Source organism: Octodon degus, unplaced genomic scaffold, assembly GCF_000260255.1.
Source record: "Octodon degus isolate 3935 unplaced genomic scaffold, OctDeg1.0 scaffold00088, whole genome shotgun sequence".
NCBI classification, from domain to species: domain Eukaryota; kingdom Metazoa; phylum Chordata; class Mammalia; order Rodentia; family Octodontidae; genus Octodon; species Octodon degus.
In genome coordinates, this window is record NW_004524664.1 from 3,117,898 (window position 1) to 3,140,866 (window position 22,969).

The following is a 22,969-nucleotide window of genomic DNA, read 5'->3' on the forward strand; positions in this document are numbered from 1 at the left end:
AATGGGAAGAAATTATTTAAATGGGGGAAATGAATTAGGATGAACAAAAGGAAAAAGAAGGAAAGGAAAAGGAAAAAACATAAGATCATTATACTATTAGTTTCTCTTACTTCATTGAAAAGAAAGGTTTGTGCTAATATTGTTTGGAGAACTTTATGTATCCACATCTTGTACTTCGAGTAACAACTTTAAAGATAACAACATGAAATGTCTTAACTATCGCTATGCTTTTATTTTGTTATGACATTTTGTTTTACTTTTTTTCCGTAAAATTTTAAAACATCCACTTAGCAAAATGAGAAAACAAATACACAATTTCGTACACATACAATCTATGTTCTCAGAGTAAAACTCTTCTTTCTCAGTCTCCCTGTAAGGTCTTTTCCTCTCCTTTTTAAACCTAGCTCATAGAAGAGGCATCTAGGTATTATCTAGATTGCTAAGATTCCCAAGAATTTAAGGAGGTTATAATAAATGGAGCTATATTTATAAATGGAAGATAATAAATGGAGGTTTTGGTTACTACTACAATTTTGGTTTTTTCTTAACTAGAATTTTTAGTTGTACCATCTAACAAGACAATTATTATAAGTTAATGTTTGAAATATAATTTAGTTATAAAAGAATAGTCAATAAGATTAGGTGGAGTGGAAAAATAAATGAGATCTATGATTCAGTGTTTCTTTAAGTAAAATCAGCCCAGGGCCGACCAGGTAGCAAGTTATCATTCAGGTGTTCTACATGTTACATAACTTATTTTGAAATTTATATCATGTGGCTTCAAAGTCCTCTGATCACTGCAGGGTATAGGTACAATAATCTTCACCTCAACTAGTACAAATTTCTTTTTCAAGGCAAGCATGATATCTAAAGCACTGTAATTTCTAGTGTTTCTACCACCTCTCTAATTCTAATGACTTGTGTTATGGCTAGTACTTGATAAATAACTTTTTGTATTATTTTTGGAGGACAACTCAACATTGTAAGCCTCTGGGTGAGCTTAGGGACCAAAGAAAAATGGTGAAAAATTTCCTCCAAATGATAATGTATTTTCACGTAAATTAACCTCAGTTTTTTAATGGGTCATCTATGGTCTGCCTTGAGTAGGGTTTGATATAATTGTGAAGTAGGCATTTTCTTTGCAAGATAAAATCCACATACAACTTATTGGTAATAAACAATAAAGTAATTGCACCAAAGATATAATACAGATCATTGTGTTCCATAGAATTGATTTCCAGCACAAAAAATGGCGTATTAATATGCTTATAGTAAAAGACATATCTTATGCATCAAGCCATCATATAGTAATCTATACAGATGGCAATGACTGACATTTTATTTAATCTTTTGGTTTAATTTATTTTTTTTATAAATTTATTTATTTATTTGTGTGTGTGTGTGTGTGTGTGTGTGTGGCCAGCTCAGCCCACCAGGGGGCAGGTTTGGCTGGCATGTGGTGCTGGGGGATTGAACCGCGGTCCCTGTGTTTGATAAGCTTGTTCTAAGTAGGTGCTTTAGACCACTGAGCCACCTCACCAGCCCCTAAAAATAGGGTTTTTTTTTGTTTTTTTGTGGAACTGGGGATTGAACTCAGGCCCTTGCGCTTGCCAGGGAAGCGCTTATTCCACTGAGCCATCTCCCTGGCCCTGTTTTAATTTATTTTGAATTAAGAATTTTTCTATATTTTTACTTTAAAGGGAAAAAAGAAAAACAAGGAAACCAAGTTTTGAAACAGGTTAGTAGGACAGCTACAATAGTTGAGACATTGTATATTGTCTTTTATTAGTTAATCAAAGTAAGAGATACAGGCATAAAATCTTTTCTAAACAATATTAGCACAAAACAGTCTTTTCAAGGAACTAAGAGATGTTAGCTGTAAAACTCTCTTAAATATCTTGTATTATATACATGCAAATTTTTCCTTTTCCCTACCTTCTTTTCCCTTTTCCCTCCAACACATTTTTGGCTTTTCTTTTGCAGTTTTTCCTTGTTATATCTTAAACATAAATTATTTACCAAATACACAACTTCCAAATTTTGTGGCTTGGTCTCTGGATTCCTTTAATCTCTCAACTGATGTAACTTGCACAGCTACCGATGATCCTGGGGAGAAATGGTGAGGGGATTTAGAAAATAAATACAGAAAAGAAGAGTGGAAGTCAGGTGGTGGTTCTCTCTCCTGATGGGAGAAGAAAAACTGAGAAAACATTGTAGGAGTACTTTTTTATACTCTTACAAAATTAGTATCATAAGACACAAGGTTGCCGAGTGACTAATGACTGAAATTGTCCAGGCAGAATACCTTTCTCCAGACTGAGACTTGATTGCTGCAGGCCTTGTGGCCTTGTCTTGCCCCCACGCATATCACCAGTTTCCAGATTCAACCACTCCTAACACTTAACTCTGTCCTTTGAAAAGAGAAAATGTTCACTTTTGATGAAGTATACCTTATCAGTTTGTTCTTCGATTGGTCATTTTTTGTTACAGCTAAAAAATCTTGCCTAACACAAAGTCACAAAGATATTTTCTTCTAGTTTTACTTTTTATAGTTTCAGATTTTATACTTAGGTCTATGATCCGTTTAAAGATTTTATTTTATTTTAAAGAGGAAAAACAACAAAATTTGAAAACAAGATAATAGGGGAATAAAAAGGGTTAATATATTGCACATTGTTATACTAAAATTAGTTACTTAAAGTCCAAGACATTAGCATTTAATTATCCAAGAATATTAACACAAACCTTCTCCCCAATGAACCAAGAGATATTAATAATATCACTATTTCAACACACACACATATGCATACACACACAAGTACACACACACACACACACATTTTTCTTTTGGATTTTCTCTTCCTTCTCTTTTTCTTTTTTCCATCACAATTTTTTTTTCTTTTTAAGATTCTTCCCACTTTAAAATATCTAGTATGCATTTTTGGACCCTATGACTCTTTCAGCTTCTCCCACTAAGGAGAAAATATGATGTTTACACATATGGGCCTGATTTATTTCATTTATGAGTATGGTCTTCAGTTGCATCCATTTACCAATAAAAGTCTTCAGTCTATCCTCCTTTGTGGTTAAGTAGTACTTCTTTGTATAAAAAAAATATATCTTTTTATCACCAAAGTGATGGGGGCAGTCATTATGGATTTTTTAATTTTTTCATAATTTAAAAACTACATATAACTAAATATGTACAAGGGCTACAATGGATGCACATTGATCTCTTAACTGTGAAATTCAGTAATTCTTAGTGATTATTAGTATCTCAAGAAACAGAGGTGAAGACCGTGGTATGGAACAAAGAGATGCTGTTCATGTTGGTTGTCCATATTGCATCCTGAATATTACTAATATGAGTATTAAGTAAGAATTTAAGACAATAATCAATTTATAATAGAGGAATAGAGCTGATTGTCTTCATAAAAGTGCAGAACCATTTCATAATATTACGCTTTACTTTCTGTTTGATAGAAAACAAAATCCACCAGGCTTAAAATCAGGAGGAATTCTCTTTTTAATCCAAACCTAACCCCACAAAATTCAATACTGAGAAATCACAGACCTTCTTAGAAGTCATACTGTAATTTTCAGACCAACTCTATTATTTCTATAATTTGAATTCTGTATTATATTTTACTTGTTTTGTTGCTATTCATTTTAGACTCTAGAGGTGCTCCTTTTGCTTGTTTTGAAGAAATAAATTCCATGGCAGATAGTTATGGAAACTGTGGCAGGGCCCAGTGTAACATTCGGTATGTATTTAATTTTATTAGAAATGCAGGTTCTAAATTACTAAAATCCTAGAATATATCCAGTACACAGTAAAATGGTATATTTTTTTCAGATTTTCTTTGTTGCATGATCTGAGCTGAACAGTATTTCACTATAATAATACATATGTGTCCAGTGCTTAAAGCATCAGTGGCCATATAAATAAGCTTCTATTTCTGTTTATAATTAGCTAAACCTTGTGTTTGGCAGTTTATATATGGCAGATACAGATTATAAATATGTATTAATATAAATCAAATTTATGCAGAAAAAATACTTATTCTTTTTTATTCATGAAAAATTAAAGATCAATAATCATTTGTTCATGTTTTAGATGCTAGAATAAGTCAGAAAATAACCACAAAAATTTAACAATTCTTAACTTTTCACTCGCTAATTTACCTCGTAAAGCTAAAGGAGTGCTACCAGTCATTGCTAAAATCATTTAGTGAGAGAAAATGATTGAAATCTAGATTTAAATTAGTAAAGCATTTTTTCAACTTAACTGTCTGCTAGGTTAAATAAGAGTAAACTACATTTTCATATTATGTAGGGAACTAAGATAGTAAACAATGTAAGAGGAACAGAGAGAGACACATAACTGTTTATTTTTTAAAAAATTTTGTTGTTGGGCTTGTGAGATAACTCAGTGATTTAGAGTGCCAGCTTAGGCAAGGTTAGGCAAGCACAGGGACTGCAGTTTGATCCCCAGCACCACATGTGCCAGCCAAGGGTGGCACCAGCCACACATGCACACACACACACACACACACACACACACACACGTTTTTTGGTGGTGCAGAGTCTTGTTATGCAGCTTTGACTCTTCGTGGTCCTCCTGTCTCAGTCTCCTTGGTGCTGGGATTACAGGTGTGCACCACAAGGCCAGGTTTTGGGGCTGGCATGTTACACCCAGGGTTCAGAGGCCAGCACTGCATGTGGTACTGGGGATTGAACTTGTGTCTTTGTGCTAGCCAGGCAGGTGCTTAGATTGCCGATCTATCTCCCAAGTCCGCTCATTTTCGTAGCAATGGGGAGCTGGTGTTATTTATTAACTTAGATTATTGGCTATCAGTTATTTCAATAAATGATAAAATAATTTTCCTTTGTGTTCCTAGACATGCTTTATGTGGAAAATTAGTTTGCATGTGGCCACACAAACAATTAGTATCACGTCCGAATTTATCTGTGATTTACACACATGTTCGAAATGACATATGTGTAACTACATCTAAAACTATAAGGAAGATAATTAGGACCATATCGTTAACTACATACCTTGAACCTAGTGACAGAGATGAAACATTTGTAGAAGATGGAACCATTTGTGGTCCTGGCCAGGTAACTATATAGATTCAAGTTTTAAAACAAATTTTAAAGGGTATTTTCATTTTGATACTCTACCAACCAGTATATCTTTCTGAATATTTTTATTTTGGTAAAATACACATAACTAAAATTCCTATAACCATTTTGAAATGTGTAATTCAGTGATATTAAATATATTCATACAGTTTTGGTAATTTGTACCTTTCTAAGAATCTTTTGAGAATTATTTTGCTGAATTCACACACCTACAATATTTAAATGACAATGGAGTACCCATCTCTGACAAAACTAAACATGAAAAGGGGATACAAATGAAAGACCATTTTGTATCTGTATACACAAAATAGTTAGGATATATATACATCTACTTTCTCTTAATTCAATGAGAAGAAAGATTTGTATTAATAGTGTTTGAACAGGATATCATGTCTGCATCTTGTACTATGAATAACCAGTACAAAGACAACAATCTGCAATGTATTAATTATTGAAACTGTCCTACTAATTGGTTTTGAAACTATCTCATTGCTATTTGTTTCTCAATAAAATCAATTTAAAAATAAAAAGAATACACCAAATTGAATATATATATATATATATATATATATATTCATAGTGTTGTAGAATCATCATGATTCCTCATAACTTTTTTGTCTTCTATCATGGTTTGTGTCTGAATTTCCCCCAAAGCCTTATGCAATGATGGAAGGGTGGGATTTTTTGGAAGTGGATTTAGCTATATATCATAATTTATTTATGATCCAGAGCTAGGATTAAGGGTGTGAGTACTACACCCATCCTAGGACAGGTAGCCTGTATACAATATAAGGGTCATAAAGAGTCTTACTAGGCCCCCATCTCTCCTGTCTCTCCCTCCACTCTTGTTGTTTTTGCTCTTTTCTGCCACTATGAGCTGTTGCTTCTCTGCTATATGTCACCCTGCCTTGGAGCCAGCCAACTATGGAGTGAAATCTCTACAAACTGTGAGCTCCTCTACAAACTCTCAGCTAAATTAGTGGAAACTCTTTCCAAGGAGCCAATTTTCAAGGATTCCTACAGTTAGTCCCCAGTCTTCTTCTAAGTATTACAGCACTTGGTGGGAAGAAAAAGCAAGAGACAAAATAGGGATGCAGCAGAGATCTAGGATGACTAGTTGTTTACAAGGAACAAAGGATCATGAGACAGCCATAACCTTGATATATATGGATTACATCTGTGTCAAAGGCAACAGATGAATATTTCCAGGAACTGTAATGGTTACTATGGCTTACTAGTAAAAACAAAGCATACTGTCAAGGACAAGACAGGGGAAGCAAGGAAACTGTAGTTTCACTAGGTACCCTATCATCTTCAGAAGGTCTTATCTTGCTCTGTGAGTGACACAGTAGTCACTAGCTGGAGGTCTTTAGCTGTGTCTAGAAAAGAGCAGGAATTTTCTGAGTTCTAATCTGGTTGAAAGGGAAGGACAAGGATGGGTTTATATATCTTCTAGTCTCAACATCTAATTTGTGGTTCCTGACAAATACACCCTTTCCTCCCTTGACTTTGTGCATTGAGTATTTTGTCTCAGCAATAAGTAAAGTAGTTAAGACAGAATTTAATACCAGAGAAGTGAAGTCATTGCTGTAACGATACCTGACTATGTGGTTCCTTAAGGTATGGCTTTTGGGATTGGCTTTTGAGAAGAATTTGGAATGATTTGGAGATGCCAAGTAAAAATTAGAGCAGGAATGCATTAGGCTGCACTGTATACGAGATTAATGTCAGAGCTCAGAAGACATGAAAGTTGTTAGACATCTTGTTGGTAAAGACCAGGATTGGGAAGTTTTGGCTAGGAAGAAGGATTGCCTTGACTTTTGGACTCCAAATGTTGTGTGTCATGACTTGGCAGACAGTTTGTCTCTATTTTGCTATGTCCAGAGACTTTAGCTGAGACTGAGATTAAGGGTGCCAGACTAATTGATTTGGCAGAAGAAAGTTCAAGGCATTCCAACATTGAAGCAGTAGCATGTGGGGGACTTATAGCCAGATTTATGTTGAGAATCAAGAGCGTAGAACCCAGGAGAATGATTTAAAACACTGTTCGTTTGGCCAGAGAGTAAAGCTATGGGCTACAGAAATAGAGCAGAGAAAATGATAATTACTGAGAAGAAATTCCTATTCCTTCCTAGAAAAGATGGCCTGAGGGCATCACAAGAAGCATCAGAACCCCACCTTTTGCAGTCTTAAAACTTCAAAAGTGAAAGGCTTTGAAGAGAAAACCACAGAGCACTATATATACTCCAGAATGGTGGCAGCATAGAAAATTTGCCCCTCAGAATTGGATTTAGAGTGCACAGGGATCAAGGCACTACAGCCAAAAGAGAGGAAAGCCTGGCTACTCTTCCAGGTGGTAGCAGACCTTGGCATCATTCATGTGACACTGGTTTTAAGTGCAGGTAGAATGCAAGTTTTGGGGTTAAGGGCATTTACACCCCAATTTTGGAAGGCTGGAGCCTCAGTCATGCTTTACTAGAGGAGCAGATACAAGATGTACAAATGTATAAGAAATTATAAGATTGGCTTACTACAGTCAGCCATAGAATCAACTAAGGAACTGTGCAGAGGGCATCTGAACCCTGGAGACTAAAGGATTTAGTCCATGGTCTGGAGCTCACTGCAGTGTTCTGTGATGTATCAGGAGGCTGATGGGCCTGTGATGGAAGGCTGATGAGGCTATACCAGAAGGCTGCAAGATCCAAGCGGGGAGCCAGAGTCTGCAATGTAAGCCAGGAGACAGTGTCCAAGCTGACTGGAGCTCCTATGAGGAAATAGAATGCTCCATTCTTTCTCAATCCCCTTTTTACATCCTTTAAGTGATAAGTCACTTTAGGGCAGGGCTGCCATGTGCCAGGGTGTGGAATTGCTGAGAAAATTTAGTTAAGCTTTTAACTTCTCAAGCTGATACATTGTATCAAGCACTACAGCCTGGGAGGACAAGCTGTATGCCTCTGAAGGGGAGGGGCAGTGTGTGAAGCTGTGAGGGTGAAGCCAGATGTGCAGTGGAGACCCAGAAGTTTGGAGAAACCAGGAACATGGCTTGTCTGAGGAAAGCTTCCAGGAGGGTGCAAAGTAGGCCTATGACAGAAGCCATGAGAGCTACAATCACTGAAATTGCCTTTGGGGCAGAGCCACTAAAGCTCTTTGCAGTTCACAACTTATCTCAGATAGTTTTAGGTGTTCCATTTGGAACTACTGGACTTAATATCTTCCCTCATGGATTTTGGACTTGCTTTGGTCCCATTCCTTTGTTCCCCTGATGTAACTTTTGGAATGAAAAATGTCTATCTTGTGCCATTGAATGTTAGAAGTGTTTAAATGTTTTTGCATTTATACAGGGGATCACAGCTAACAGTGCCCTACATCTCAGAAAAGACAGAACTTTTCAGAAATGTTGAAATTGTTAGGGCTTTGGAAATTCTTAGCGATGGACTAAATGTCTTTTGCAGAAAGGGATGTGTATGAGTTCTTTGGGTCAAAATGTTGTTTGTGTCTAGATTTCCCTCCAAAGCCTCATGCCATCATGGGGGTGGACTTCTAGAATTTGCGGTTGATTTGAGTTCCAACACTGAGATTATGGATGTGAGTTGTACCCATGCCCTGGAGCGGGTAGCCTGCCTGCAATATATGCAAGAGAGGTCTTCCCCTCCCCTTTTCTCTTGCTGCTTTTGTTATCTCTCACTGACATAAATTATAGCCCCTCTGCCTTGTTCCACCTTGTCTTAGAGTCAGCTGCTCATGGACTGAAATCTCCAGAAACTTTGAGCTAACTAAATTTTTCCTGCTTAAATTTGGGGTGTTAGGTATTTTGACCCAACACTGAGAAAAAAGTAACCAAGACATGTTCTCCCTCCATTTTGAATGGTGAGGATTCTGTTGAAATACCTGAGAACAACTTCATAGAGGTTTCCTTTTATTTATTTACTTTTCCAGTCATTGCAAAACTGTCTGTTTGTGTTTACCGTTTTACTATCTACATTCACAATGTTGTTTTCTGGCATTGTCCTTGACTACTTCTGTCTTCAGAGTAATCCTGACCCCAAATGTATTTAAAATTATGTCACTCCCTTAAAATTTTTTAGAAAAGTTTGATTGGTATAGTTTCTCTTTGACCTTGTAGTATAATTAATCTGAGTAATTAGATATAAGAATTATATATTTGTTAGGTTACATTTTATTACTGATTCATTTCCTTTAATAACCAATTCATGTGTTCAGATTTTCTATATCTCCATGACTTGATTGTTAGTTTTCTGTGTCTAGGAATTTATCTATTTTTTCTAGATTGTCTGATATATAATCATTTGTAGTAGTCAATTATAATCTTTTGTATTTGCATAGTATCAATTGTTCTAACTCTCACTTCTGATTTTGAGTCTTTTATATTTTTGATATAGTATAGCTAAAGATTTATCAATTTTGATTATCTTTTAAAAAATAACTTTTTAAAAAACAACTTTTAAGTCCCTTGTCATGTAGTTTTTCTAGTCTACATTTTACTTATTTCTGTTCTAGCATTAATTTTCTTTCTGCTCTAGCATTTAGTTTACATCTCTATTTTTTGGGTTATTTGAAGTCTTTATCCATTTTTGATGTGGAGATTTTGTTGCTCTAACCTTTCCCATTATAAATGCTTTTTCTTCATCTTGTTGTCTGGGATACTCTTCTCTTGTTGTTGGGACAAGTACCCAACACTCAACTGAAGGAGCGAAAGGTTTATTTAGCTCACAGTTACTGGAGATTTCAGTCTATACTCATCTGGCTCCAAGGCAGAGGGGCATATGGCAGAGAACAGTCTTTCCTGGAAGTGGCAAAGAGCAGAGAGTGAAGGGTAGCAGCAGCAACGATGGAAACAGAAAGAAAGTCTGTCTCCCTTATGTTATATTCAGGCTATTGGCCCCAGGCTAGGTATAGCATTCACACCCATAACCCCAGCAGCATTCATATCCATAATCTGAGTGGAGCATGAGTTAATCACAAACTCTAGAAGTCTGCCCCATGACTGCATCTGGCTTTGGGGGGGACAACTAGACACAAACCATAATGTGTAACTTTTATTTATTTTTTTATTTTGTTTTTAACTTTTATACAGGGGATTGAACTCAGGAGCTTGCACTAAGCCAGTCAGGTGATTATGCTGCTGAGCTACATCCCCAGCCCTGAACTCTAATCCCAGCCCCATCCTGTAAACCTTGTACAATATGTGTCCATTATCACTTATCCCAAGATTTAAAATGTTTTTATATTTATTCTTTTGACCAATTGTTTTTCAGGAACTTGTCCTTCCAATTCCATGTATTGTGAATTTTAAAATGATTTCTACTGTTATTGATATCTGATTTCACACTCATGTGGCTGAAAAATACACTTTGTATGATTTCAAGCTTCTTAAATTTGCTAAGATTTCATTTTTGGCTTAGCATGTGATCAATCAATAGTAGTGTTCTATGTAATCTTATGAAAATAATCTACTTTATATTGTATAGAATGTTCTGTATTTTAGTTGCATTTGGCCTATGTTTGTCTGGTTTCTTTATTTTTTAATTAGATGATATGTCTATTGATAAAAGAGGGGTGTTGAATTTTTTGGACAGTATTTTGTTCTATTTCTCTCTCTGTAGGTGCTTGGTGGTTGAATGTATATATATATATATATATATATATATATATATATATATATATATTTGATATGAACTTTTGATTAATTGACACCTTTGTCATCATTTTACTTGACATAAGTATAGCTGTTACTTCTTGATTTGGGTTTAGATTTGCATGGGATGTGATTTTTACACAATTTCATTTTATTATATGTGTAACAGTCTCTTGGAGGCAGCACATACACTACCATAGTTTACTATAACTTAGAATAGGTTATTCTAACTGAATATAAATTTACCATCATAATGATACTCATCATTCTGGTTTCAGGTTATGCACTCTCTTAAGCATTTCTTGCAAGGCTGGTCAGTGTTGCTAAATTTGTTAGCATTTGTTTGTGTGGAAGAGAATTAATTTCAGAAGAATAGCATTTCATTTTTATAATTAAGATAATACTTATTGATGACAACTTTTTGCCTCACCATTATAAGTATAGCTTTCCATTCTTGTTTGGACTGTAAGGTTTCTGAAAAGAAATCTGCTGAGTGTCTGAGTTCTCTTTATGTGTGTCTTGATTTCATTTCCCTTTATTGTAAAATTTTCTCTTGTCCCTGATTTTTGACTGTTGATTATGATGTACTCATGGAAAATTTCTTTGTTTTGAATATGTTTAAGGATCTGTGAGATTTCTGAATTTTGATTTCCATATTTTTCCAAGGACTTGGGAGTTTTCAGCTACTGTTATTGAATATGCTTTCTATGCCTATTTCATGTGTTTTTCTGTAACAACCAAAATTCAATTAATTGTCTGCCTGCTGATGTCCTACAAGTTCAGTAGTGCCTCTTCTTAAGGTTTTTGTCCAGGTATCCCCTCCAAATCTCATGTATTCATTGGAGCAGCTTCTAGACTTTCTCATTAATTAATGATCCAATGCTGTGATTGTGGGTGTTAGTGCCTCACCAGCTCTGGGGTGGATAATCTTCATTACAATGTGAGGAGGGAAGATAAGTTTGCAAACAACAACAGCCATTGCTGTTTGCTGCTTTCCACTGCCATGAGCTGCTGCCCTCTGACACGTGCAACTCTGCCTTGGAGCCAGCTCATCATGGACTGAAACTAACTGTGAGATAAATAAACCTTTCCTTCCTTCATTTTGGGTGTTATGTATTTTGTCCCAGCAATGAAGAAAATGTAACTCAAACCCACTTAAAATATTTGATTTGTTTTCTCCTTCTGATTTGTTTTCATATTCAGAAATTCTTTATTGTGCATGATCTACTCTGCTTTCAAGTGCATATTGTACTTCATTCATTGAATCCTTCAGTTTTAGGAGTTTAGAATTTGTCCTTTAGGGGATGGGGAGATAGGTCAGTAGAATAAGTGCTTGCCTGGCAAGCACAAGGGCCTCAGTTCAATCCCCAGTTCCGCCAGAAGAAGAAGGAGGAGGAGAAGGACAATGAGGAGTAGGAGGAAGAGGAGGAAGAGGAAGAGGAGGAGGAGGAGGAGGAGGTCATTCATCTGTATCCCCCTTTTTTTGTAGTTCCATCATGTAAATATTATAGGTGTGTGAGTTCAGCAAAATATTCCAAAATAGTCCAGTAGTCCATAATAGCATTGGGTCTTCCACTTGACTGGCAATGTCAGAAGTTATTGACCTGAGTCCCCTATAGCTCAACGTAACAACATGGCTTTACTTCTTACACTTCGTTTTTATACTTTTATGCTGGATGGTTCAGACCAAGATAAAGCAAGTCCTATGCAACAAGAGTTGTAACTTGGTGAATTTGCTCTCTGTGAAAGCCTGAGAGTATGTTTTCTGTCCATGTGACTGTCCTTAGGCACATTCTACATCATCCATCACTTTCCTCTTTGGCCCTGTAATCTCTTTGATCAGAAAATTTGGGACACTACTGAGTTACTTGATGTTACAGTACAAGTTCACATATATCCTGAGTCTTAATTAACCTTGGAAAGCTAGGGCCAAAATGTTGGCTTTCCTTGTGGCCATTCTTTTCCTCTAATTTTTGGTCTGCAAAGTTAGGGTTGTCATCTCTCCAGAAGAGAAGCTTATTGTGATTACCATGCAATCTAGGCTGTTAAGCTCACTATCTGTCTGAATATCAAACATCTTAGGCATAACAAGGAAAGGGTATTTTTCATCAAGTATTGATATGTTAAACTTTAAGTCCCTACAGATTATGATGAAAAAACATTTAAAAAATTAAAATATATTTTGAAATAGGAATAAAGAATTATATAATTCTTATGTTTATACATAAGTCCAGAAATCCAACCATATACAACATTGTAGAAGGACAGTCCCACAACATTCCTTTTTTTTGTCTCCTAACTTCATTCACCACCCATTCCCTTTTGAACAATCATCTACCTGAGGGACAGCATGGCAGCAACTGGCATGTCATGACAAGCACCCCATGTTCAGAAGACCAAATGACAGGTACTCCAAGCATGAACCGACTATTACAAATTGCCATCTTCAGTGCAGTTGATCAGTTCACAGGTGTAAGTATATATAGTTAGTCAGGGTGAGAATCCTTCCAATTAACTGCTAGGTTCAAAAGTCTTCTCAAGATTCTCAGGATCATTGTGTTACCCATCTTCTACACATAGCTGTATGGCTTTCCACTGTCATATTTCCTATCTCACTCTGTTCACTCTCTTAATTGTTTAGTCCTCAAGTCCTTGCTTTCCTTTCAGTTGTATTGTACCTTTATATTTCTATTTCTTCTATTGAGTTCTTTTACTAGGGAAACTGTATGATATTTACACATGTGTGTCTGGTTTATTTCACTTATGAGTATATCTTCAAGTGGCATCCACTTCAATATAAAGGCTTTGAGTGTATCATTCTTTACAGCTGACTAATACTCCATTGAATATAACTACCATATATTTTTCATCCATTCCTCAGGTGATGGGCATCTTGGTTGTTTCCAATATTTGGCTATCACAAATGATGCTGCTATAAACATAAGTATTCATATATCACTCTGATATGAAGTTTTCAGATCCTCTGGGAAAATTCCCAGTAGAGGAATAGCTGGTTTAAATATTATTTCCAGTCCTAGTTTTCTAAGGAGTCTCCACACTGATTTAAATAACAGTTGAAGGAGTCTATATTCCCACCAGCAGTGGAGAAGGGTTGCTTTTTCCATACAGCCTTTCCAAAGTTTATTGTTGGTTGATTTATTTATGATAGCCATTCTTTCTGGGGTGAGATAATATCTCAATGTTGTTTTAATATTCATTTCATGGATGGCTAGTGATGTAGAGCATTTTTCAATATATCTATTCGCTGCTTTAATTTTATAATCTGAGAAGTATGTGTTCATCTCGGATGCCCATTTCTTATTGGATCTTTAAATTTTGGGGCCCTCATTTTTTTTAGTTCTTTACAAATTCTAGAAAGCAGACCTTAGTCTGAGTACTTATTTGTCAAGATTTTTTTCAAATTTGTGGGTTGCCTTTTCACTTTGTTGGTAATTTCTTTTGATGTGCAAAAACATCTCAATAAGAGGAGGTGCCAGTTGTTAATGTTTTCAAGTGTTTCCCATGCAATTTGATTTTTGTTCATGAACTCTTTGCCTACCCCTATGTCTTCAAGAGTTCCTCCTACTTTCTATTCCAGGAGATTTAGTGTATGTTTAGATCTTTAATCCATTTTGACTTTAGCTTAGTGCATGGTGAGAGACCTGCATCAAATTTTTAGTTTTCAGCATATAGAGAGCCAATTTCTTCAGCACCATTTGTTAAAGAGGTTATCTTTCTTCCAGTGAGTATGTTTGGCCCTTTTGTCAGAAACCAGGTGGCTGAGTGTGTTCATAGAGGGTTCAGCATCTTCTAATCTATTCCATTGATCCTCAGGTCTATTTCGTTGCCAGTACCATGCTGATTTTATCACAGTAGCCTTGTAGTATAATTTCAAGACAGGAATTGTAATGTCTCATGCCTTGACTTTGTTGCCCAGGATTGCCTTTGATACTCTAGGTCTTTTATGGTTCCTAATAAATTTTAGGAACAATTTCTCCACGTCTGCGAGGTATGATGGTGGTAGTTTGATAGAGATTGCATTAAATCTGTATAGCAATTTTTGGAGTATAGCCATCTTCACGATGTTGGTTCTTTCTATCCAGGAGCAGGCAATATCTTTCCTTTTTCTGAAATCCTCTATGATCTCTTTTTTAGATCTTTCACTTCTTTAGTTAGATTAATTCCAAGTTATTTCATTTTCCTCGGTGCTATTGTAAAAGATATTGTTTCTATAATTTCCCTCTCAGTGTGTTTGTTATTTGTGTAGAGGAATGCTATTGACTTTTGACCATTGACTTTATATCCTGCTCTACTATTGAGTTTGTGTATCAATTCTAGTAGTTACCTGGTGGAGTTTTTTGGATCTTCCAAGTAAAGTATCATGTCATCTGCAAATAAAGATAATTTAACTTCTTCTTTACCTATTCTTATTCCTTTTATTTCTTTCTCTAGTCTAATGGCTCTAGCTGATGAGTCCAGAACTATATTGAATGAGAGGGGTGATACAGGCCATCCTTTTCTTGTACCAGATCTAAGAGTAAAAGATTTCAGTTTTCCATACTTAGAATTATGTTAGCCATTGGATTTTCATAAAGGACTATTATCAGATGAAGTAGAGGCCATCTAATCCAATTTTCTGTAGGACTTTGAACATGAATGAGTGTTGGACATTGTCAAAAGTCTTTTCTGGATGAATTTAGATGATAATGTGGTTTTTTAGCTTTCACTCTGTTTATATACTGTATTACATTTATAGATTTTTGAATATTGAACCATCCTTGCATCCCTGGGATAAATCCAACCTGGTCATAGTGTATGATCTTCTTGATGATTTGCTGTATTGTATTTGCTAGGATTTTATTGAGGATTTTTGCATCTATGCTTATGAGGGAGATTGGCCTGTATTTCTCTTTTTTAGTTGTGTCTTTCTCTGGTTTTGGAATCAGTATAATACTTGCCTCCAGGAATGATTTTGGGAGGACTGCTTCCTTTTCAATTTCATTGAAAACTTTGAGGAGTATAGGGAATACATCTTCTATAAATTTATTGTACAATTCAGCTGTGAATCCTTCCAGACCTGTACTTTTCTTTGTTAGTATGGTTTTTTATTACATCTCATATTTCATTGGCTGTTATTCAACTATCTTGTCGATTCAGTTTTGGCAATTTGTAGCTTTCTAGGAATCTGTCCATTTCTCCTGTGTCTTCTATTCTGTGAGAGTAAAGATTCTCAAAGTAGCTATTGATAATCTTCTGTATTTACACTAGGTCTGTGGTAATTACACACTTTTCATTCTTTATTGCTTGTATTTGAATTTTTCTTTCCTCTTTTTGATGAGGTTAGCTAGGGGTTTATCAATTTTATTTAATCTTTCAAAGAACCAGCATTTTGTTTCGTTAATTCTTTGAACTGTTTTCTTCATCTCAATTGAATTAATTTCTGCTGTAATCTTTATGATTTCTTCCCATCTTTGGGATCTGGGTTTGGTTTGCTCTTCCTTTTCTAGTTGTTGGAGGTGCAGCATTAGGGTGTTTATTTGGTCCTGTTTTTTTCTAATGTGTGAGTTCACAGCTATGAACTTCCAACTGAGAACTGCTTTCATCATGTCCCATAAACAGATAAGTTCTTCTTGAATTTTCATTGTATTTTAGATATTGTTGAAATTCATCTGTGACCCACTGGTTGATGAATGTGGTGTTCTTTAATTCCAATTATTTAGGGTTTTTTTCTGGTTTCTTTTGTCATTTATTTCCAGTTTCATTGCACTGTGGTCAGATAATTTGCATGGGAGAATTTCTGTTTTCTTGCATATACTTAAGCATGACCTATTGACCAGTACATGGTCTACTTTAGAAAATGACCCATGTGCACCTGAGAAAAATGTTTATTCAGCTGTGTTTGGATGGAACACTCTGTTTATGTCCACTAAGCCCATTTTTTTCAAGCTCTGCTTCAATTCTGTTGCTTCTTTGCTAATTTTTTGTCTGGTTGACCTATCTTTTTGGCATAAGGGTGTGTTAAATTCTCCTGTTAAGATTGTGGCTTTGGATATTAGATTTTTTTTCTCTTTGTTATGATTTGTTTTATATATTTGGGTGCTCCCATGTATGATGCATACATATTTATGAGTGTTACCTCTTCCTCTTGAATTTTTCCCCTAACCAGTATATAGTGGTCTTCTTTATTTCACTTGATCATTCTTGGTTTGAAATTGAGACTGTCTGAGAATAAGATTGCTACTCCTGATTTTTTTCTGAGGTGCTAGGGCATGTTATATTGTGTTCCATCCTTTGACTTTCAGCCAATGAAAGTCTTTATGAGTTAAATGTGTTTGTTGTATACGGCATATTGTTGGATTTTGTTCCTAATCCATTGTGCCAGTCTATTTCTCTTAATTGGTGAATTGAGTCCATTTACATTGATGGTTAGAATTGACATGTATTGACTTATGATTGACATGTTATTTACCTCTTGTTGTTTATTCCTTTTTCTCCTGTGTTTAATTGCTTGCCCTATTTAATTGGTTGCTTCTGATCTCATTCATGGAGTTCTGATCATTTTGGTCCCTCTCTAGTACATCTTTCAGTAGCCTGTGTAGGGTTGGCTTTGTCATCATGAAATTCTCCACGGTTCTTTGTCATGGAAGTATTTCACTTCTCCATCGAACTTGAAAGAGAATTTTGCAGGTTATGGCAGTGTGGCTGGAATTTGTTTTCAAAGTAGACTTGAAAGTGTGTTAGTTATTGAAACTGTCTTAGCGATTTGATTTGAAACTGTCTCATTGCTATCTGTTTATCAATAAAATTATGAAAAAAAGTGGACTTGAAGTACTCTGCTCCATACTATTCTTGCCTTCATGGTTTGTGAAGAGAAGTCGGCCGTAATTCTGATGGGTTTTCCTTTGAATGTGATCGGCTTCTTTTCTCTAGCTGCTTTCAGTATATTATGCTTGTGCTGAATTTCTGGGATCTTGACTGTTAAGCCTCAGTGTGTTTTTAATTGGGTTGAGGTTACTTGGCGTTCTCTATGCTTTGCTTACTTGGATGTCAGATTGTTTCCTCATATTTAGGAAGTTTTCTGCTATTACTGCTGCCCATATTTTTTCAGTGTCCTTTGTATTGACTTCTTCTTTCTCATTGATACCTATTAGTCTCATATTGTTCATCTTTACATCGCCTTGCAAGTGATGAATTATTTTTTCCTGCATCCTAGTTGTTTTTAAGAGATCTTTTCTTAACTTTTCACTAGCTGCACCAGCATCTTTAAGATCTGAAACTCTGTCTCCACTTTCACTCAAACGGTTTTGCAAGCTTGTGATTGAGATTTTAAGTTCCTGTACATCTCTTTGACTCTGCTTCATGCAATCTATTTCTTTCCTGTATTGCTCATGAAGGAATCTGTCATTTTTCTAATCTCCTCTATTTTTTATCAATGTCTTCTTTAAAAGCAGTTATTAATTCTTTTACTGCAGTGTTTTTTTTCAGATTGAGTTTCCTCCATATGTTTCTGTATTTGATTATTTACTTCAGATTCTATGAGTTCAGAGAATTCCTTTTTCATTTTAGAAATTAATTCTGCTCTGAATTCCTCTATATCTTTTTGCTGTTGCTTATTTATTTATGATGCTATTAATTCATATATTTCATCTGATCTTGTGTCCTCTACACTTGTTCTAGGTTGGCGTTGGCTTTCCTCCATATGTTTCTGCATTTGATTCTTTACTGCAGATGCTATTAATTCAGGGATTTCTTTTTACATTTCCAATCTAAGTTCCTCTATACCTTTCTGCAGTTGTTTCTTTATTTCAAAAGGTGTTGAGTCATTGATTTCACCTGTGTTTTTCCCAATTTTTTCTGTGCTAGTGTCTTCTGCACTTGTTATGGGTGGGCTTGTGGTCTCAGATTGCATTTTGCTCCTTCTCCTTGTCATTTTGTATAGCACTGTCCTGTGACTTTTGTTGTAGAGCTTTGATGCAGTTATAACCTTAGTACCAAGTGAAATTCAGGTGCAGATCTAAAAAGTTTTAATTTATCCAGTTGTGCCTCCTTCGGTCTGGCTGCTGTGTTCATCTCCTTCCTGCTGCCGCCCTTGGGAATGAACCTGTTGTGCCCCTCTGCAAGATGTTCTGCTCCTGGACTAGTTGGCTGACTCTGTCCCCTACTCTCTCTGCAGTGAGTGCAACTGCAGAGTTTCACCCCAGGCTTGTATGCCAGGCCTGACCTGAGTCAGAAGGGGACAAGAGGGAGTAGTGGATAGGGGAACCTCTCCCACACACTCACTGGGTCTGGATTAGGGCTGGATCTGGAGGTCCCAAGAATACAGCATAAGTTCTCACTTGGCAGGCGGGGGGGTGCTAGGGGTTTGGGGGATAGGTCCCAAGGGCACAGAAGAGGGTCTCACTCATGCTGTTCCTGGGTTTGGACCAACAGGTCCCATGGGTGCAGGGTAGCTGGAAGCCCTCCCACACACTCATCAGACCTGGTCTATGGCTGGACCTGAGGTCCAGGGAATGAGTCAGATTTTCTCACTCACTTGCTGGGCATGGCGGGGGGCTTTGTGGTGGGGCTTGTTTTGTTTCTTGAGACAGAGTCTCACTGAACAGTTCAGCCTGCCCTTGAACTCATTACTTATCCTAGGCTACTCTCAATTCAGGCTACTTGTGGCAATCCTCTAGGCTCAGCCTCCCAAGAATATTTAGGCTTTTGATCCAGTTTGATTTTACTTGAATACATAGTGAAGTTCCGGGCCTCTATTCAATCCTCTTCATGTGTATAACTAGAGTGTTTTGTTTTGTTTTGTTTTGTTTTGTTTTGTTTTGTTTTAGAATCTTTTGTTAAAGAGTCTATCTTTCCTCCAGCATGATTTTAGCTCATTTATCAAAGATCAGATAGCTGAATATAACTGTGGTTGCTTCTGCATCTTCATTCTGCTCCATTGATCCACATTTCTGTTTTGTTCCAGGGCCATGCTGCTTTCTAATCATTCCAGCTTTATATTATAAACTGAAATCAGGGCTAGTAATTCTGTGTCATTTGCTCTGTGGCTCAGGATTGCATTTGTCTCTGTATAACTTTTAGGATTTTTTTTCTTGTTTCTGTGAGGAATGCTTTTGTTAATTTAATTGAAATGGCACTATATCTATGTATAAATATGATAGTATGAACATTTTGACAATATTGTCTCAACTTATCCATTAACAGAGAATTTTTTATATTTTCAGTTATTAATTAGATGGCCTTTTTCAGAGTATAACACTTTTTATCATAGAATTCTTTCACTTCCTTGGTTAGGATAATTATTTTTTTGTTTTCTTTTGTTTTGGTTTGGTTTTGTTTTTGTTGTAATTATTTATTTATTTGTTTATTTTTGTGTGTGGCCAGCTCAGCCCACCAGGGGGTGGGGCGGGCTGGCATGTGGTGCTGGGGGATTGAACTTCGGTCCGTGTGCTTTGCTTGGCTTAGCTTGTTCTAAGTAGGTGCTTTAGACCACTGAGCCATCTCACCAGCCCGGATAATTCTTACATTTATAATTTTTCCAAAAGCTATTGTGTATGGAATTGGTTTCTGAATTTCTTTCTTACTGGGTGATTTTTTTTTCCGGCTGTATCCTGCTACATTACTGAATTTGTTTACTCATCATATGAGTCTTTTGGTGGAATTTTTAGAAATCTATGTAAAGGATCATACAATAAAAAATATATGTATTTTTTTTCAAAGAGTGTATTGAACAGGAGTGGTGATACTTGACATTCTTATCATGTTCCTTATTTTAGGATAAAAACTAAGTTTTTCCTAAATGGTGTTGACAGTGTGTTCATTATTAATGACTTTTATCAGATGGATATTAATTTCCTTTTCTATCTATTATGTTGTTGGATTTCACCAGAGCTTTATCTACATCCATTGTCTTTCGGCATGTTTTGAGTTGTATATGTCAAACCATCCTTGTGCCCCTGAGATGAAGCCTATTGGGCTATTATGTATCGTCTTTATCCTGATTCACTGCATTCTGTTTGTTAGTATGTGGTGAAAATTTTTGCATCTCTGCCTATTAAGCAGTCTGGTCTCTAGTATTCAATTCTTTTCTGGTTTGGGATTCAAGGCATTGCTAACCTCCAGGGAGACTTCGACAGTATTCTTTCCCTTTCAATTTCATTAAGGTTTTAGAGGAGTATTCATTTTAGATCTTCCTGAAGATCTTACGGAACTCAGTGGTAAACCCAGTAGGTCTTTGGCTTTCCCTAATTGGTACTTTTTTTTGTTACTACTTCAATTTCATTTTCTGTTATTGGATTACTGAAGTTTTTCTTGGTTCAATTTTGGTAATTTCTATGTATCTAGGATACTGTCTGTTTCCTCTAGATCTCTAATTTATTAGAATACTGGATTCTAAAGTGGTCAATAAATCTTTGCTTTCTTTTCAGATAGAAAAGTAGTTAATAATCTTCTGAATATGGTAATGTCCATTATGATTTCACCATTTTATTTTCAGTTGTGTAGATATTAATCAAAATTATTAACATCAATAAGAAAACCTCTTTTTCTTCTTTTGCTAAGGGTTTATATATTTTGTTTACTCATTCAGAGAACCATGTCTTTTGTGTATTAATCATTTCTATATTTTTAGTCTCAAATTCATTAACTTCCACTCTATAATTTCTTTGTACAAGCTTTGGATTTCAGGTTTTTTTCTATGACCTTGAGGTACACCACTTGACTATTTGGGTTTATTGTTTTTCCTAGAATTGGCATTCAATGCTATAATCTTCCTCTTTGGGTCTGATTTCACTGGTTCCACTAGATTCTGGTATACTGTGGTGGCATTATTATTGGATACTATGAACTATCTCATTTCTTCCTTCGCTTTTTCTATGACCCATTTCTTTATTAAAGTGAATTGTTTAGTCTCCATATGTTTGCATAATTTGTGTAGTTTCTTTTGTCACTGAAGTTTAGTTCTGTTTGACTGTGATCTGATAGTATGCATGGTATAATTTTTATTCTTTTTATTCATTTAAACAGGCTTTCTGCCTAAGAATATAAGGTTTGTCTTAATGAAAATTCCATGTATGGCTGCAAAGCATGTGCGTCTGTTGTTGTTAGGTGGAACACTCTATAGATATCTATTAAGCCAATTTATTTGAAGTTCTTGTTCCACTCTGATTTGTTGTTAATTTTTTCCCATTTGTGATAGTGAGATATTGATTGTCTACTATTGCTCAGATTTTTATGTACAGCAGTATTTATTTTATGAAGCTGAGTGTGCTTATATTTGTTGTATATATATTTATAATTCTTATCTCTTCCAGATAAATTCTTTCTTAGCCAAAATGCAGTGACATGCTTTTGCTTCTTCTGACCAGTATTTTCTTGGTCTGCTTTAACTGAAAATAGGACAGCTACTCTTTTTTGTTTGGGTTTTGGGCTCCTATTGAATGGAATATTGTTTTTATGGCTTTGATTTTTATTCTGTGATTTACTTCTTCAGATTGGATGTGTTTCTTGTGTGAAGTATGCTGTTGGGCTTTGTGTTTTGAGCCAATCTGCCCATCCATGTCATTTGTTTGGGCAGTTGAGATGCTTGCTATTGAAAGTTATTACTGAAAGGAACTGACTTATTCCTCTGATTGCAATATTTTGTGTTAGTGATCTTTCCCCCTTTGATTTACTGTTCATCCTGCTTGATGTTTGCATTCCACTATACTTTTTGGCATCACTTTGTCTGAATAGGATAGTGATGATAGATCTGAGGCACACATGCAACACTCTGCCTGCATGTGAACAAAGTTATCCCAACAGCTGAGCATCAAGTAGCAGGGTTTTTTTTCTATTGTTAAACTAAAACCTCTGTGTGAAGGTTTAATTGTGATGTTGGTACTTTGTGGTAAATAAGTGTATTTTAGGTTTCAGTTTGGGCACTTTGTCTCTAAAAGTTTTATCACCATATGTATAGGCTAGCCTTCTGAATTTTTTGAAGAACTGTTTGTTGGTTATGAGTTTCTTAAAAGTTCTTTTATTCATGGAAAGTCCATATTTCTGTATCAGTTTTCAATGATGATTTTTACAAGATATAATAGTCTTGATGGAAGTTGTTTTCTTTTAGGGCTTGATACATTTTACTCAACCTTTGCTGGGCTTTAAGGTTTATGTTGAAGTACGTGTTAA

General features: G+C 35.8%; 1 protein-coding gene across 1 annotated transcript in view; it reads left to right on the forward strand.

Moving 5' to 3' along the window:
* Positions 1–22,969, forward strand: part of LOC101573891 (disintegrin and metalloproteinase domain-containing protein 5-like) — a 91,837-nt gene that overhangs the window by 49,932 nt on the left and 18,936 nt on the right. The window contains exons 15-16 of the mRNA XM_012516009.2: positions 3,674–3,764; positions 4,902–5,124. Coding sequence (XP_012371463.1) covers positions 3,674–3,764; positions 4,902–5,124 — 314 coding nt within the window. The remainder of the gene's footprint in view (positions 1–3,673; positions 3,765–4,901; positions 5,125–22,969) is intronic.